The sequence below is a fragment of the Gracilinanus agilis genome, chromosome 4, assembly GCF_016433145.1.
Source record: "Gracilinanus agilis isolate LMUSP501 chromosome 4, AgileGrace, whole genome shotgun sequence".
Classification (NCBI taxonomy): domain Eukaryota; kingdom Metazoa; phylum Chordata; class Mammalia; order Didelphimorphia; family Didelphidae; genus Gracilinanus; species Gracilinanus agilis.
The window spans coordinates 502,964,347-502,979,633 of NC_058133.1; the positions used below are offsets into that span (position 1 = coordinate 502,964,347).

The window sequence follows — 15,287 nt, forward strand, 5'->3', positions numbered from 1 at the left end:
CAGAGACAGAAAAACAGAGAGAGAGAGAGAGAGAGAGAGAGAGAGAGAGAGAGAGAGAGAGAGAGAGAGAGAGAGAGAGAGAGAGAGGAAGGCAGAGACAGACAGACAGACAGACAGAGACAGAGACAGAAAGACAGAGACAGAGACCTGCTGAAGATAAATAGAACGTCTCAGAAATGGAGGGCTCCATCTTTTTCCTGACCCTCTCATGGGACTCTGAATGGTGCCTTGTCAGGCACGTGTTCCCACCATTGCCCCCCGAGCTTCAGGGCTCGTGTTCTCTTCTCCTTTCCTAACCCAGATTTCACCAGCGAGGGGGGATCAACAATGAGGAGCCTGGAAGGAGGCCCAACAATAACAACTTGGCTAACAATAGCCCTCTGGCATGAGCGGGAATAAACACACCCAACGTCCCCGTGTTGAGTCTGGGGAGGAAGAAACAGGCCCTTCTGCAGCTGTCCCCCAGGAACATGAGGCTCCTCCGGAGTCCAGGCTGCTTCCTTAATGAACTCTGGGTCTGCCTAATAAAATAATTACTGGAGAAGTGGGAGGAATGCCATGAGCCAAGGACAGTCCTTGTCCTCAGAATTCTTTCTTTTCTTTTCTTTCTTTTTTTTTTTTTAACCCTTCACCTTCTCTCTTAGAATCAATACTGTGTATTGGTTCCAAGGCAGAATGATATGGGCTAGGCATAATGGGGGTGAAGTAACTTGTCCAGGGTCACACAGCTAGGAAGTGTCTGAGGCCAAATTTGAACCCAGGATCTCTCATTTCTTAGGCCTGGTTCTCCATCCATTGGGCCACCCAACTACCCCTTATAGAGGACATTTTATTTATTTATTTAAAATTTTAAGAGACATTTATTTAGAATCTTTTTCCATGGTTACAAGATTCATGTTCTTTCCCTTATGGAGGGCATTTTACAGGATCGTTTATTCTCGCAACAACCTTGTGAGGGAGTTACTCTAATTATCCCCATTTTACAAGTAAAAAAAACTCGGGTTAAGAGATTGCTTAGGGTTACACAGCTAGTAAGTATCTGAGGCAGGACTTGAACTCTGGTCTTTTGGACTCTGAGTCCAGCACTACTCCCTTTGCCCCTCTAGTATAAACAGGGATGAGCAGATGGCTTAAGGAAAGCCAGAGAAAGAATTTCCTTCAAGGCTCCTTGGAAGAATTCAGCCCAGGGAGTCATCAGGCAGAGACTGAGCCATAGAACTTCACCTTTGGACTTAGTCTTCAAGCATGAGGAACTGCTGATACATTAGTCTTAAAAACAAAACAGGAGGCAGCTGGGTGGCTCAGTGGATGGAGCATCAGGCCTAGAGACGGGAGGTCCTAGGTTCAAATCTGGCCTCAGACACTTCCCAGCTGTGTGACCCTGGGCAAGTCACTTGACCCCATTGTGCCCAGCCCTTACTGCTCTTCTGCCTTGGCGCCAATGATAAACAGGATTGATTCCAAGATGGAAGATAAGGGGTTAAAAAAAAAGAAGATAAAGCCCTTCCCTATATATATGTGTGTCCTCTTTAATCACTCATTTCTGCCTCCCAGCTTTTGCTCCTGCAGGTCCCCTTGTCTGGAAGGCCGTCTCCCTCTACTCTTTGCTCGTCTAAATCTGTTTTTCAGGGTTCCACTCCTCTTTGAATGAAGCAAGGACGATGCAGCAGACATCCTCCTCTGTGTGTACCAGCCCTCCCATAACCCTCAGGGGCACTTTTTTTTAAACCCTTATTTCTGGCCTAGTAACAAGGCCTAGAAACCCTTATTTCTGTCCTAAGACAGAAGAGCAAGGACTAAGCAAATGAGGATAAGTGACTAGTCTAGGGTCACACAGCAAGGAAGTGTCTGAGGCCAGATTTGAACCTCGGACCTCCTGACTCCAGGCCTGGCACTCTAACCACTGAGCCATCCTGTACTTCAGAGAACTCCCAACAAGCCAAGGACCTGGTTTCCCTGTTTTCCTCCCACCCTTTTGTCCCTCGCAGACCGTGAGCTTCTCCAGACTGCAGACTTGGTGGCACTCTCTTACGGTATTTAGCTCCAAGTCTTGCCACAAGGATCATGGGAGAGAACAGGGATGAGGAGAGGCCATGTCGTCTGACACTGCACCCATTTTACAAATGAGGAAACTGAGGCAAAGAGAAGTTAATTCACCTGCGCAGGAAAACGTCCAAGAGCCATGTAAAGCCCAGATAGTGTATTAGCCCAAATCTAGAAAGAAGTTGGGCTGGGAGGATCCATTTTGCCTCGTTTCTCCCCGCTCCGAGCCTGGTTTAATTCCCTCCCTTCTTGGGGTGACTCTGCCCACTCGTTGGGAAGTTGTCCCATTGCTGGGGTTCGTGCCATGGTTCCGGAGGCAGCTCCTTCCCAGCCCTCCTCAGACACGCTTCCTCTCCTCACTCCCAAGAAGCCCGTAGGGGATAGTAAGGGTGGGAGCGCAGGGGAGGGAAGGGGCCAGGAAGGGGGGCGCAGAGGACACGGAACCCCTGAAGCAAGTTCCTGGAATTAGGGTGGAGCATCCCTGACCAGAACACACAGCTCTGCAGTTCCCACAGGAATCAGCTCCAGGTGCCCGGCTGGGAGGGCTGGCCAGGAGCCCAGACAGGATTTGGCGACTTTCCTATTCTTGTCGCCTCTGCCTGACGCAGGACATCAGACTTGGGGGACATCAGACGTGGCCCCCTCACGCGCCCCCCTACCCGGTCTTTACTGAGTGTTTACTAGCTCTTGGAAAAGGGAAACCTTAGAGTCTAGGTTAACAAACTGTCTCCTATATTTAACCTCTCTGAGACTCAGTTTCCTCATCTGCAAATGGAAATCATCAAAGGAACTTAGAGTAAATGCTGAAAGGGACCTTCAGGACTCCCATTTTATGGATGAGGAAACTGAGAGTGAAAGAAGACCCTCGCCCCGGGTGGCACAGCCGCTAGCGTTCAGGCAGTTCGGTTGTGCCCCATTCTCGGTGACTTCGTTTGGGGTTTTCTTGGCAAAGATCCTCGAGTGGTTGGCCGTTTCCTTCTCCAGCTTGTTTTACGGAGGAGGAAACCAAGACAAACAGGGTTAAGTGACTTTCCCAAGGTCATACAGTCACAAAATGTCTAAGCCTAGATTTGAACTCAGGAAGAGGAGTCCTTCGGACTCCAGGCTCAGTGCTCTGTCCACGGTGCTCCCCAGCTGCCACAAAGTAGTTCGTGTCTAAAGCAAATTTGAACTCAGGTCTTCTTGGTGCCAATCCCTCTTAAGTGGGCAGAACTGGCATTCCGGTTCAGATCCCACTTCTTCAAGGTTACTTCCTGGCACTTCCTCCCCCAGTGTGGGGGCTCGAACAAGAGTCCATGCGAGTATTTATGATCATCGTCTCGTTGGGGAATCCAGATCCAGACAAAGGAAGCCCGTTCCGAAGCGATCCAAGGCTAGGGTGGACGTTGCAGCCTCCGGGTATGCTGGAGGAACCCAGAGGCAGAGCGCTCACGGGGGCCTGGGCTGGTCAGGGAAGAGGGGGCTCCTCTGCTGGGCCTTGAAGGATGGGTGGGATTAGGAGAGCGTCCCAAGGTTCAGGGTGACCGCACGGGCTAAGCAGGGATGGCCACGGCTTCGGAAGAAGACAGACACACGAAAGCGATTCCTTGGGAGAAGCTGGTGGGAGATTAGACTGGGAGCGTCGAGTCAGATTGTGGAAGACCGTGGCTGTCACGCTGCCATCTTTGGGTTTTATTTTTCAGTCGTAGTGGGTAAAACAGACGTTTCTGGTCATCTAGTTCAGGCCCAAGAAATGTCCATTTTATATAGTAGGGAGCAGCGGCCGAGTCCTGACTCGTGACGTAGGAGATGAGAAGGCACTGAGGAGTGGTCTTCCCAGAGGTGGGCCACGGGAGGACGCTGAGCCCCTGCCCACTCCCTCCACTGCTGGCCCATCTTTCCCTCCGCCACGCCCCTGCTGGTGGCCCCTACAGCTAAGCTGTTGTTTGCTCTTTGTTTTCAGAGGACCAGTTACGGCACGAGAGGGACGTCTCGACTTATTCAAGAACTAGATTTAAGGGAGGCAGAGCTGAGCAAGACTCGCTCTCTCTTCCGGAGTCGTCGAAGTCCAGTGGCAGGACAAAAGTCAGGATGACCGGCGATGACCCAGGATGCAATGGATGACCGTGGCATCTCCGGTGTCTGACCATGCTCTAAGTGTATCCCTTCAGGAGGCTCGACGGACTGAGAGCCAGGCCGAGAGTCAGGAGGTCTTGGGTTCAAGTGTGGCCTCTGACACTTTCTAGCTGTGTGACCCTGGGCAAGTCACTTCACCCCTATTGCCTAGCTCATTCTACCTTGCAAGCAATGCACGGTATTAATTCTAAGATGGAAGATGAGGGTTTAAAGAAAGAAGTAACTTGGTCACAGAAAGTCTGAATTTCCAAGCTGGAAACAAGCCAAGTGATCATCTTGCCTGACTCAAAACAGGAAAAGTATCCTTTTTATGATCCACCCAACGAGTGGGCCTGCAGCCCCTCCCAGAAGACCTCCAGGAAACGAGAAGCCTCGGCCTCTCTCTCTTTTTTTTTAACCCTCACCTTCCGTCTTGGAGTCAATACTGTGTATTAGTTCCAAGGCAGAAGCATGGTAAGAGCTGGGAAATGGGGGTTAAGTGACTTGCTCAGGGTCACACAGCTAGGCAGTGTCTGAGGTCAGATTTGAACCCAGGACCTCCCATTTCCAGACCTGCCTTTCTATGCCCACCTTACTGCCCAAGTTGGGTCTTAATATAATTTTCCTTTGCATCTAGAAGGCCTAGAAACCAGCCTGTGAGGCCTTGACCCACAGGGAAAGTCAATCACGGCACCGACCTATATGGGAACAGAGCTCCTAGGTATCATCTGAATCCAGTTCCTTCATTTTACAGAAGAAGAAACCGAGGCCCACAGAGCTAGTCAGCGCTGGCACGGGCACTAAAACCCAGGCCCGCTGTCCCCATGGCACCACTGAGCCTCCCTTTCCGGGAGGGAGAACATAAAAACTTTATACCGTCCCTGAGGATAACCGAAGTCAATAAAAAGCCATCGAGCTTCCCCTGTGCTTGAGGGCCCCGCGATGGCTGTCATACCCGGAGAGGAGAGAGCCTCGGAGCCTCCGCTTGGGAAATGCTTAACGAATTAAAGCAAGAATCTAAGAATCCTTCCTGGCTCTTTCCTGGTTCTAATCCCGCAGCCTTTGGGAACTTCCCTTTCAAGACAACCCAAGCAGGCCCCAAATGGGCAGCGATTCCCCGGCGAGAGAGCAGCCTGACCCAAAGGCCGGAACAAATCCTACTCGGGCCAGACGGCCTCCGCCCTGCTTTAATGACTGTGGGAAGGAGACAGAGGAGGAGGAGGAGGAAGGCACGAGGGCAGACCCAAAGGGAGATGCTTTCCGGAAAGCTGGAGGGGGAGAAGAAGGACAAAACTCGGCCCTGTTTCGAGGATGATTCGTGTCACGGAAACGGAAGAAGTGGTTTGGGGCGTGGAGGCAAGCCTGGGGTCTGCTGTCACGTCTCGATTCCAGAGCCACCCCTCCCCCCCGGGGGCAGCCTTCCTTCTAAAGACCCTCTGATGGAAGAGGGCCATCAGCGATGCTCTGATCTCATTCCGGGGTGCAGGAGGAGGGAAGGGGAACGGGAGGGAGGTGCTGGGGTGGACGATGGGGAGCTTTTCTCTGTGAGCCCTTTGGGAGGGAAAGTGGGACAAACAGAGACCTCTTGGAGCCCAGGGGTTTGAGATGATCATTGACTGAGGCAGGGAAGGGGCCCTTTGGCCATAGAGTTCACTTTTCTGGTGTTATAATTGGAGAAACTGAGGCCCAAGAAGGAAGAGAAGGGAAATCTTCCCCACAGCTTCATCTTAATGCCTTCTTTCTGCATCCAGGAATGAGAATAAGGTCACCTAGGTAGTAATTAGAGGGAGAGATTTGAACTCAGACCCTCTGTTTCCAAATCCAGAATTCTTTCTACTAAACCACACTGCTCAAAGTTGACAGTCCGATTAAGTACCTTCTGTTTGTAGTAGAAATCAGCCTGGCTGGCTCATGCTTCTGGGGAGGGAAGTTCTTTCCTTTGGAGAACAAACCTGCTTAGCCTTTTGACTTCTCCAGCCTCTTCAGTGACATCTGGGTGGCTCAGTGGATAGAGCACTGGAGTCAGGAAGACCCGAGTTCAAATCCAACCTCACAGACTTTCTATCTGTATGACCCTGGGCAAGTCACTTAACTTCTGAAGAAAGAAATGGCAAGCCGCTCCATTATCTTTGCCAAGAAAACCGCACGGACAGTGTTGGCGTACTCTGGTCCACAGGCTCGTGAAGAGTTGGATATGACGGAATAACAAGCCAGTTCTCTTTCTGGTTCTGTTTTCTCTCTTCTCTCCAGTACTTACCCTTATAAGTCCTCCTTATCATAGAAGGAGAAAAGTCTCTGCTAGCCTGCTTCCCACTAAAGCATCGGAGGCTGCTGTATGAATCCTACAAGATTGGGGCAGGAGAGGAGATTAGGGAGTGTGGCGTTCTAAAAGGGTGCTAGAAGAGAAGAGGAGCCTCTCTAAAGACAGGAGACTCTACCAGGGGCACCATGGCACAGGGGACAGAATAACCCGCCCTGGAATTGGAGGACTTGAGTTCCAGTGCTGCCTTCTTTAACACTGACTATGTGTCGGACCTCAGGAAAGTCCCCAAGACTTCCCTGATCCTCAGTTTCCTCATCTGTAAAACTAGAAGTTGGAGTAGATGATCTCGGAGTCCCCTTTCGGTTCTACAGCTATGATCTGCCATCATTTAATGTCTGCTGACTCAGTTTCCTGATATGTAGAAGAAGGAGATTGAACTCTACATGCGTACATTATCTGCTCTGCTAGAGGAGGGCTTGGGGGAAGGAAAAGGAAGTCTACTATTTTCCAGCTTCTGTGCCAAGCATTTTATAAAGAGTACCCGATTTGATCCTCCCAACAACCCAGGGAAGTGGCTGCTATTATCGCCCCCATTTTAAAGATGAGAACAATCGAGGAGAATAGAGGTGGAGGGACTTGCCCAGGGCCACATGGCTAGTAGGTGTTTGAGGCTGCTTTTGAAACCAGATCTTCCTGAGTTCAGGCCCAGCGCTCTGTCCACTGCCTCTTAGGTCCTTTCCAGTTCTTGACATATGGGCCTGTAATCCTTAGTCGGTGGTGAAGTGACCAGAGGGCTGGACATCCAGCATCAGGCACTGACTCTCTAGGTGACTCTGGGCAAGTCACCTCTGCCTGCCTCAGTTTCTTCATCTGTAAAGGGGGGATAAAAATAGCATCTGCCTCCCAGAGTCACTGTGAGGAGGATCCAATAAGACGATGTTGGTAAAGTGCCACCTATTGACGTCCAGTCGATTTTCAGTGGTGTCTGACGCTTCCTTGGCAGAGATCCTGGAGTGGTTTGCCATTTCCTTCCCCGGCTCATTTTACAGATGGGGAAACTGAGGCAAACAGGGGGAGGTGACATGCCCAGGGTCACACAGCTAGGGAGTGTCTGAGGCCAGATTCAAACTCAGGAAGATGAGTCTTCCTGACTCCAGATTCAGCGCTCTCTCCCCCACACTCCCTAGCTGCCTATGTTATTATTGTTATTATTATTTTACGAATTGGCTCTCTGGGAGGAGACGGTGGGAAGGGTAGATGGGAAATCGAGGCAGTCTAAGGATAAAAGCTATGGATAAAAATATCAGCCTTTGCAGCTTCCTATCCAAATCTGCCTTCTGGAACCCCCTAGAACGTCGGCTCCACTTTCTCTTTCACAGGGTGGCTCTTGGGCTATTTGAAGGCAGCCCCCATGCCCCTCGCCAATCTTGTCCAGGCTAAACAGCCCCCAATTCCTTCAATGTCTTCCTTTTTTTGAACAAGGTTTTGGGGCTCTTTGTTACCCATCTCAGGCACCATCCTGAGGACCCACTTGGGGCGCCTCTCTTAAAACAGAAATTGAGCCGAACACACTATTCTCCTTTGGCCCTTGACTTAACTTCTCTCATTGCAAGCTTGGGGATGATGCTAAGAGTTCTAGGTGGGGGTGGGCAGCTGGGTAGCTCAGTGGATGGAGAGCCAAAACTAGAGATGGGAGGTCCTGGGTTCAAATCCGGCCTCAGACACTTCCCAGCTGTGTGACCCTGGGCAAGTCACTTGACCCCTATTGCCTAGCCCTTACCACTCTTCTGCCTTGGAGCCAATACACAGTATTGACTCCAAGATGGAAGGTAAGGGTTTAAAAAAAAAAAAAAAAGAGCTTTCCCCCATGAACTTCTGGAGAGGCAGGGCTCCCCCATTCTTTTTTTTTTTTCTTATTAAACCCTCACCTTTTGTCTTAGTATTGAGACAAGTAGGAGTAGCTGGGTGGCTCAGTAGGTAGAATCTAAGGCAGAAGGTAAGGGTTTAAGAAAAAAAAGAATCATTGCAAATATGGGTTTCAAAGCAGAAAAGTGATAAGGGTAGGCAATTGAAGTTAAGTGACTTGCCCAAGGTCACAAAGCTAAGAAGTGTCTGAGGACAGATTTGAATCCAGGACCTCCTGTCTCTAGGCCTGGCTCTCAGTCCACTGAGCTACCCAGCTGCCACTAGGTCTCCCCCATTCTTAATGATGCATTGATTTTTTTAAAAACCAAAGTCAGGAATTTACATTTATTCCTATTAGATCTCATCTTGTGGGTCAAGGCTCTTTGTTTAGACTAGCAGGATGTTCTCACGGAGGCAGTGAGATATGACAGAAAAGGCTTTTTGGGCTGAGTCAGGTATTTGCTTCTCAGCTTTGGCTCCTTAAAATCTCTGTGATCTTGAGTGAGCCATTTCTCCTCTCTCTGCCTCAGTTTCCTCATTTGTAAAAGAGGCACCACAATCCTTGCCTTGCCTACCTCATAGAGTTACTGGGGACAAAATGCATGAAAAGAGACACACACACACACACACACACACACACACACACACACTATTCTTATTTTTAAGTGTTGTTTTTGTCCCGTGCTGGGGGAGCTGCTCTCCCATCTCCCGCCCTCGGCCATCGGAGGAGCACGTTATCCTGGCAGGCTCCAAGGGCTCCCCCAGGACTGCCCGAACGCTGGCAGGGGGCCGGGTCACTGGCCTGGGCACTGACCAGGTGTGTTCTGCTTCCCGTCACTCTCAGGGAAAGAGAAAAGATCTGGGGAAGATTTCCAGCCTGCATCCTGTTGTCCTGGTAGCTCCTGGCTGGGGAAGACTAAGCAAGAGAGCAGAGACGACCCCAAAGGCTCCACTGTCCCACCCCATAGATGGGAGCAGAGAAAAAAGCAACACAGAGCAAGGAGATGGGGGGCTCAGGAGGGGAAAGAGCAAAGGATGCTGTGGAGGGATGTGTGTGTGTGTGTGTGTGTGTGTGTGTGCCTGTCTGTGTGCCTGTCTGTGTGCGTGTGTGTGTGTCTGTGTTTGTGTGTGTGTATCTGTGTCTCTGTGTGTGTCTGTGTGTTTGTGTGTCTGTGTGTGTCTGTGTGTCTGTGTGCCTGTCTGTGTGTCTGTGTGTGTGTGTGTCTGTGTTTGTGTCTGTGTGCCTGTCTGTGTGTCTGTGTGTCTGTGTGTCTGTGTGTCTGTGTGTGTCTGTGTGTCTGTGTGTCTGTGTGCCTGTCTGTGTGTCTGTGTGTGTGTTTGTGTGTGTGTGTGTGTGTTTGTGTCTGTGTGTGTGTCTGTGTGTGTGTGTGTGTGTGTGTGTGTGTGTGTGTGTGTGTGTGTGTTGGCAGTGAGGGCTGGAGGAGGGATGCCCTTTTTCTCAGTAAATATTTACCAGAGAAGGAAGCATCTGGTTATGTGGGTGGAGATAAGAAACGGGTTAATCATTTCCTAGGAACCACTCCTAAAGGTTTCCAGGGGGTTGCCGGGAGCTGATGCTAATAGAAGAGGTCCAGCCTGGGTGGATTGGGAGCGAGCCCTTGGCAGCCGCTTATCTTTATGCTAAGAGGGAAAAGAGGGACTCTGGAAGGATGCTGGGGGCCCTTTGGGGAAGGGTGGATTCCAGGCCTTTGGCCTTGGAAACAATATATAGTATTAAAAAAAAGAATCTTTATTAAGCTGCCTGGAAATCTAAAACTCTGAGGATGAGAGTATGGTAGAGAGTATTTGGATAAGGAAAAAAATATGTTATGGTGCTGTATACTATAGACCACCAAGGCAGGGGGAGGAAATGGATGATGAGCTCCTGACACACCACAAAGCTGGCATAGAGGTAGAGTTATGATAGGGGACTTCATATCTCTAAAATGTATTGAGAAGCTTCTCTGCTAACAGAACAGCTCATAAATTCTTGACTTGCTCTGTAGAGAATTTCATCTTTCAGAATATGAAAAAAGTGAAATGTGGCATGGCTGTCTTGGACTTGATTCTGACCAATAAAAAGGAACTGTTTGAGGAGGGAGACATGCCTAGAACCTGAAGAAACTAATGATACCATCTTCTTTTTTTTAACCCTTTCCTTCCATCTTAGAATTAATACTATGTAGGGCAGCTGGGTAGCTCAGTGGATTGAGAGCCAGGCCTAGAGACGGGAGGTCCTAGGTTCAAATCTGGCCTCAGACACTTCCCAGCTGTGTGACCCTGAGCAAGTCACTTGACCCCCATTGCTCACCCTTACTACTCTTTCACCAAGGAACCAATACACAAAAGTTAAGGGTTAAAAAAAAAAAGAATTAATACTATGTATTGACTCTAGGACAGAAGAATGATAAGTGCTAGGCCATCTGGGTTAAATGACTTGCCCAGGATCACACAGTTAGGAAACGTCTGAGGTCAAATTTGAACCTCTCATCTCCACATCTGGCTCTCTGTCCACCGAGCCACCTAACTGTCCCCCTGACCATGCCATCTTAAGGTCCAGTGAAACTAGGAAGAGGCGTGTTGGTCCTAACTTGACATACGCTCTAACTTCCCAGAAAACCAATTGCAGAGTTCAGAGGTAAGAGAGGGAGGACTGTCTGGCGTAAGACCTTATAAGGCGACGGGCCTCAAAGCCACCGTAAATTTAGAGCTTGAATGAACCCCAGAAGTTGTCTGGTCCGATCTCTCATTTCACAGATGAGAAAACTGAGACCCAGAGACACTAAGTGCTTTTTCCAAGGTCATTCGGGCGCCGAGTAGCGCGGCTGGGTTTTACGTCCACCTTCTCCACCTCCGGCACTCTTTCCGCCATTCTAAGGAGGCGCTCAGCGGTGAAATGCTGCTGGAGGAGCTGGATTGCCCGTGAAAAGAAGACAAAGAGGTGTCCGAAAGACCCTGATGGGGTTGGCCAGATCCAGTGAACCTGGCTGCTTCCAAGCTGCTTCCAAAGATTCACGTGTGCGCCCAGGCACAAATAAGCAGAAATAAGAAAAAGGAACAAATGAAAATGGCGCCACCAGGAAGTTCTCGCTGTTTGTGGGTGTCTGTAAATTTTGCTTGTTTTACAGCTTTTTCAAAGGCAGATTTACTCTGAAATGTACAACACACACACACACACACACACACACACACACACACGTTTACTCTCCCACAAGCGGGAGGGCTGATCTTCCTCCCCCCTTGCACCACCTCATTTTTTACTCCCAAACACCAGTATATGTTGACTCTCTAAAAATGGCTTTTCTGTGTTGTTGTTTTTTTTACATGAATTCATACATGTTATTGTTGCCTCTGTCACATCTGCCCTCCCTCCAGGATGTACGGTGGGTCCCATCCATTTTCAAGGGACTCTGGGGGGTCTCTACCTTCTGGAGTCTTCCACCAATCCGTTTACTCGTTTTAGTCAAAGGACCCAATACTGTATCTTCACAGCATTCAACAAAATAGTGTGGTGAGCAAAGTAGCAAAAAAGCATTTCTTCTCTCACAAATACAGGCGTTTTCAGTGGGAAGAGTTGACACGCCTAAGGAATAGGCAGAGAGAAGTACACGAGGGGCCAGATATAGCCATTGGACATGCAGTGGAGAAACACATACACAGAAGAAACACAAGGAAGGAAGGAGGGAAGGGTTGAAGGAAGGAAGGAAGGGAGGAAGGGAGGGAGGGAGGAAGGGATGAAGGAAGGGAGGAAGGGAGGAAAGAAGGAAAGAAGAAAGGAAGGAAGAGAAGGAAGAAGGGAAGGAAGGAATGAAGGAAGGGAGAGAAGGAAGGAAGGAATGAGGGAAGGAAGGGAGGAAGAGAAGAAGGGAGGAAGGGATGAAGGAAGGAAGGAAGGCTTCATCTAGGAGGTGGCAACTGAGATGAAAGACAAACATTCTAGATAATGGAGAAGAGGTAAGGGTTTATTCAAGAAGAGAAGATTGGCCTATGATTATTAATGAAAGCAGGAGAGGTGGTGATGAAGAAAGAGAAAAACTAGCATTCTAGTTTAATTGAGCACAATGTGAAGGATATATATAAATAACTATTATATAATTACATATGTTATAGTATATAAATAATTATATGTTATATAATTACATATGATATAGTAGATAAATACATATATATTTATATTTTTAAACTATGTAACAGTTTATAGTTTCTTATATAAATGTGTAAGTATATTTAAATGCATTTTCACAAGACATTGAAATGTTTGTTTCTGATGATTGCTCTACCATTTTATAGTATTTTAAGATTTGAAAAATGCTTTACATAACATTATTTCATTTGACCTTCAAGAAAACACTGTAAGTTAGGTGCTGCTGTGATTCCCATTTTACAAATGAAGAAACTGAAGCTGAGCAAGTTTATGTGCTTCGTCATGGTCTTACAGATAACTGAAGCAACATAGCTATGTATTGATATTATGTTCATAATATTTACTCAAATATTATATATTTATTATATACATATTACATATACAGATGGATTTATACATTTATTTATTTGTATTTATTCTTTATGAGACATCTGTAGCATGTTTTATTGTTAGTTCTCTGGAATCATAACTTATCATAAAGCTACTCAGACTTTTGCAGATTTTCTGAGTTATTCTCTGTGATATTGTTATTATTGTATAAGTTGTCCTCCTAGTTATGTTTCCTTCATTGTATATCAAATTTTACTAATCTTCCTAGATTTCTCTGCAACCATCCTCTTTATCAATTTTTATAGCTAAATAACATTTGATCACCTTTATAGATCTTCTTAACTTGTTTATTCATTCTCCAAATTATGAGTACTTCCCACATTTCCATTCTTTGCCACCTCAAAAAGCATTATAAATATTTTAAATATCCTTAGTTTATTTTACTTTGGACTAATCTCTCCCTTAATCTGTCCTACCTTTAATTCCTACTTTCTTTTCTCTCCTATTTCACTATTTCTGTAACCAACACTGTGTGCCTTTAAGTGAATATATATCCTTTTGTCATTTGACCTGTTCAAATGAGAGTGAGGTTCAAGTGCCAGCCACTACCCTTCCTCCTTTTTTCTATAGGCTTCCATTAGTATACCTAATTATAATTAGAGATTCAAGTTAATTTTCCCTAAATTCACTTTCTTTTAAAGTGATCAGGAAATAACAGAACTACTTCCAGGTCTTTGCTCTAATTAGATTCAGTCTTTGACCCCTGGTAATGATAGAGTTTAGATAGGAGAAAAATATATCATTATCACATATTTTAATATAAATATATTACATTTGTCTTTTCTTCATATGATTGTTTAGCTATATTTTATTTTTATGTTTCCTTTAATTTATAAGTTTGAATTTCATTTTTTTATAAGGCTCTGGTCATTTTTTAAAAAGTCAGATATGCTTATAAGTTCTCTATTTCATTAAGTTTCAATTCCCCATTCCACCCAATAGATTTTGCTTTGCAAGTTGTTCTTAGTTATAAACATATATTTCTTTGTCTTATAAAATATCATATTCAAAGCTTTCTGTCTCTATATTCCTCTAGAGTGGTGACTACTTAATCATATGTGATCCTGACTGTGGTTCCTCATTATCTAAATTCTTTCTTCCTTGCAATATGTTTTCCTTCTGGAATGTCTGATTTTTGGCTCTAATTATCTTGAAAATTTTCTTTGGGGTTTTTTACAGGAGGCAACTAGTGGATTCTTTCTATTTCCACTTTCCTCTATGGTTCTAAGAAATTTGGCCAGTTTTGATAATGCCTAGACTCTAGTTTTTTTGTTTGTTTGTTTGTTTGTTTGTTTGCTTGTTTGCTTATATTTCAATCATGATGATAGTCATCAGGTATTCCAGAAAATATTAAATTATTCCTCCTTGTTCTTAGTTCTGCCACTTCCTGAATGGGATTTGAGTATGAGCAATCATGGACTGCTATTGGATTAAACTACTATAAAGTGGAAAATTGATGGTTCAGAATGAAAGAACTTTAAGTTTTCCTTTAGCTGTGTGTTTTCTGCTCTGATTGTTCCTCTGTAGGGTTCAGAATGGGCTAGAATAAAGACCACTGTCTGATGTTGAGGTCTGAGACACACAACTGCTAGGACCGTTGACTGCTCCTCATAAAGATTTGCCACCCCTAGGCACAGGTCATCTGTACAGTCACCCATGGATATATGAAATGCAACTGGATAGTGAGAGAAAAAACTGCCTGTTGGATCAATACACATATCCTGTGATATGCTTTATTATGGGTCCTAGACCTCTTCTCACCCTGGTGCATTATTTCTCCCTACACCAGAGTACATTCTGTAACACTCTCTTGTCCAGATCCCATTCAAGATATTCAGAGACCTTTTGTCTCCCTATGTTGACTGACCTGGCCTGGAAAAATGACTCACTGACACTTTTTATTATATTTCTCCATCAGGATTCAAGCCAGTGCATTTTCTAAATTTGTTTGGAGAATTTTGGGTTTAATTTTTCTTTGTTTTGTTTTTGTTTTTGGTATGTGGATTGCTCCCTGTGTTTCTTTCTGTTTTTCTTCTACTTCACCATCTTACCACTGCTTTCCAACTCTGACTTCTTTTAGATTAGATACCATGACTTACATTTATTTTTAGCCTATACAGTGTCTAAGATATGGTACATATTCACTGAACACTTTTGATTCATTGACTATTGTATTGATCATTGACTGATTTATTTTTAAATGATTCAATTTCAGAACCCAGGAATTCAGTGCCAGAATGAAAGGGATACTCTCTAAATTCCCCCAAATCTCCTACTTAGTCACCACTTTTAAATGAATAATTTAGTAGAATGATAAGACCTTAGTAAAGCTAGCAATATTAAAAAAAAAAAAGGAAAATCATAAGGAGATTGCAGAAAACCTCAAAACAACTCTTCTGATTAAAGGAGTGAACAGCCTGATGAGAAAAGATTAAAGGATGTTTCAGG

At 46.0% G+C, this 15,287-nt stretch overlaps 1 protein-coding gene across 1 annotated transcript in view; it reads left to right on the forward strand.

Moving 5' to 3' along the window:
* The first annotated feature begins 5,448 nt into the window (after nt 1–5,448).
* Nucleotides 5,449–15,287, forward strand: part of LOC123246846 (ras GTPase-activating protein 4-like) — a 92,161-nt gene continuing 82,322 nt past the window's right edge. Inside the window, exon 1 of the mRNA XM_044675631.1 lies at nt 5,449–5,516. Within this exon, the coding sequence (XP_044531566.1) occupies nt 5,449–5,516 (68 nt within the window). The remainder of the gene's footprint in view (nt 5,517–15,287) is intronic.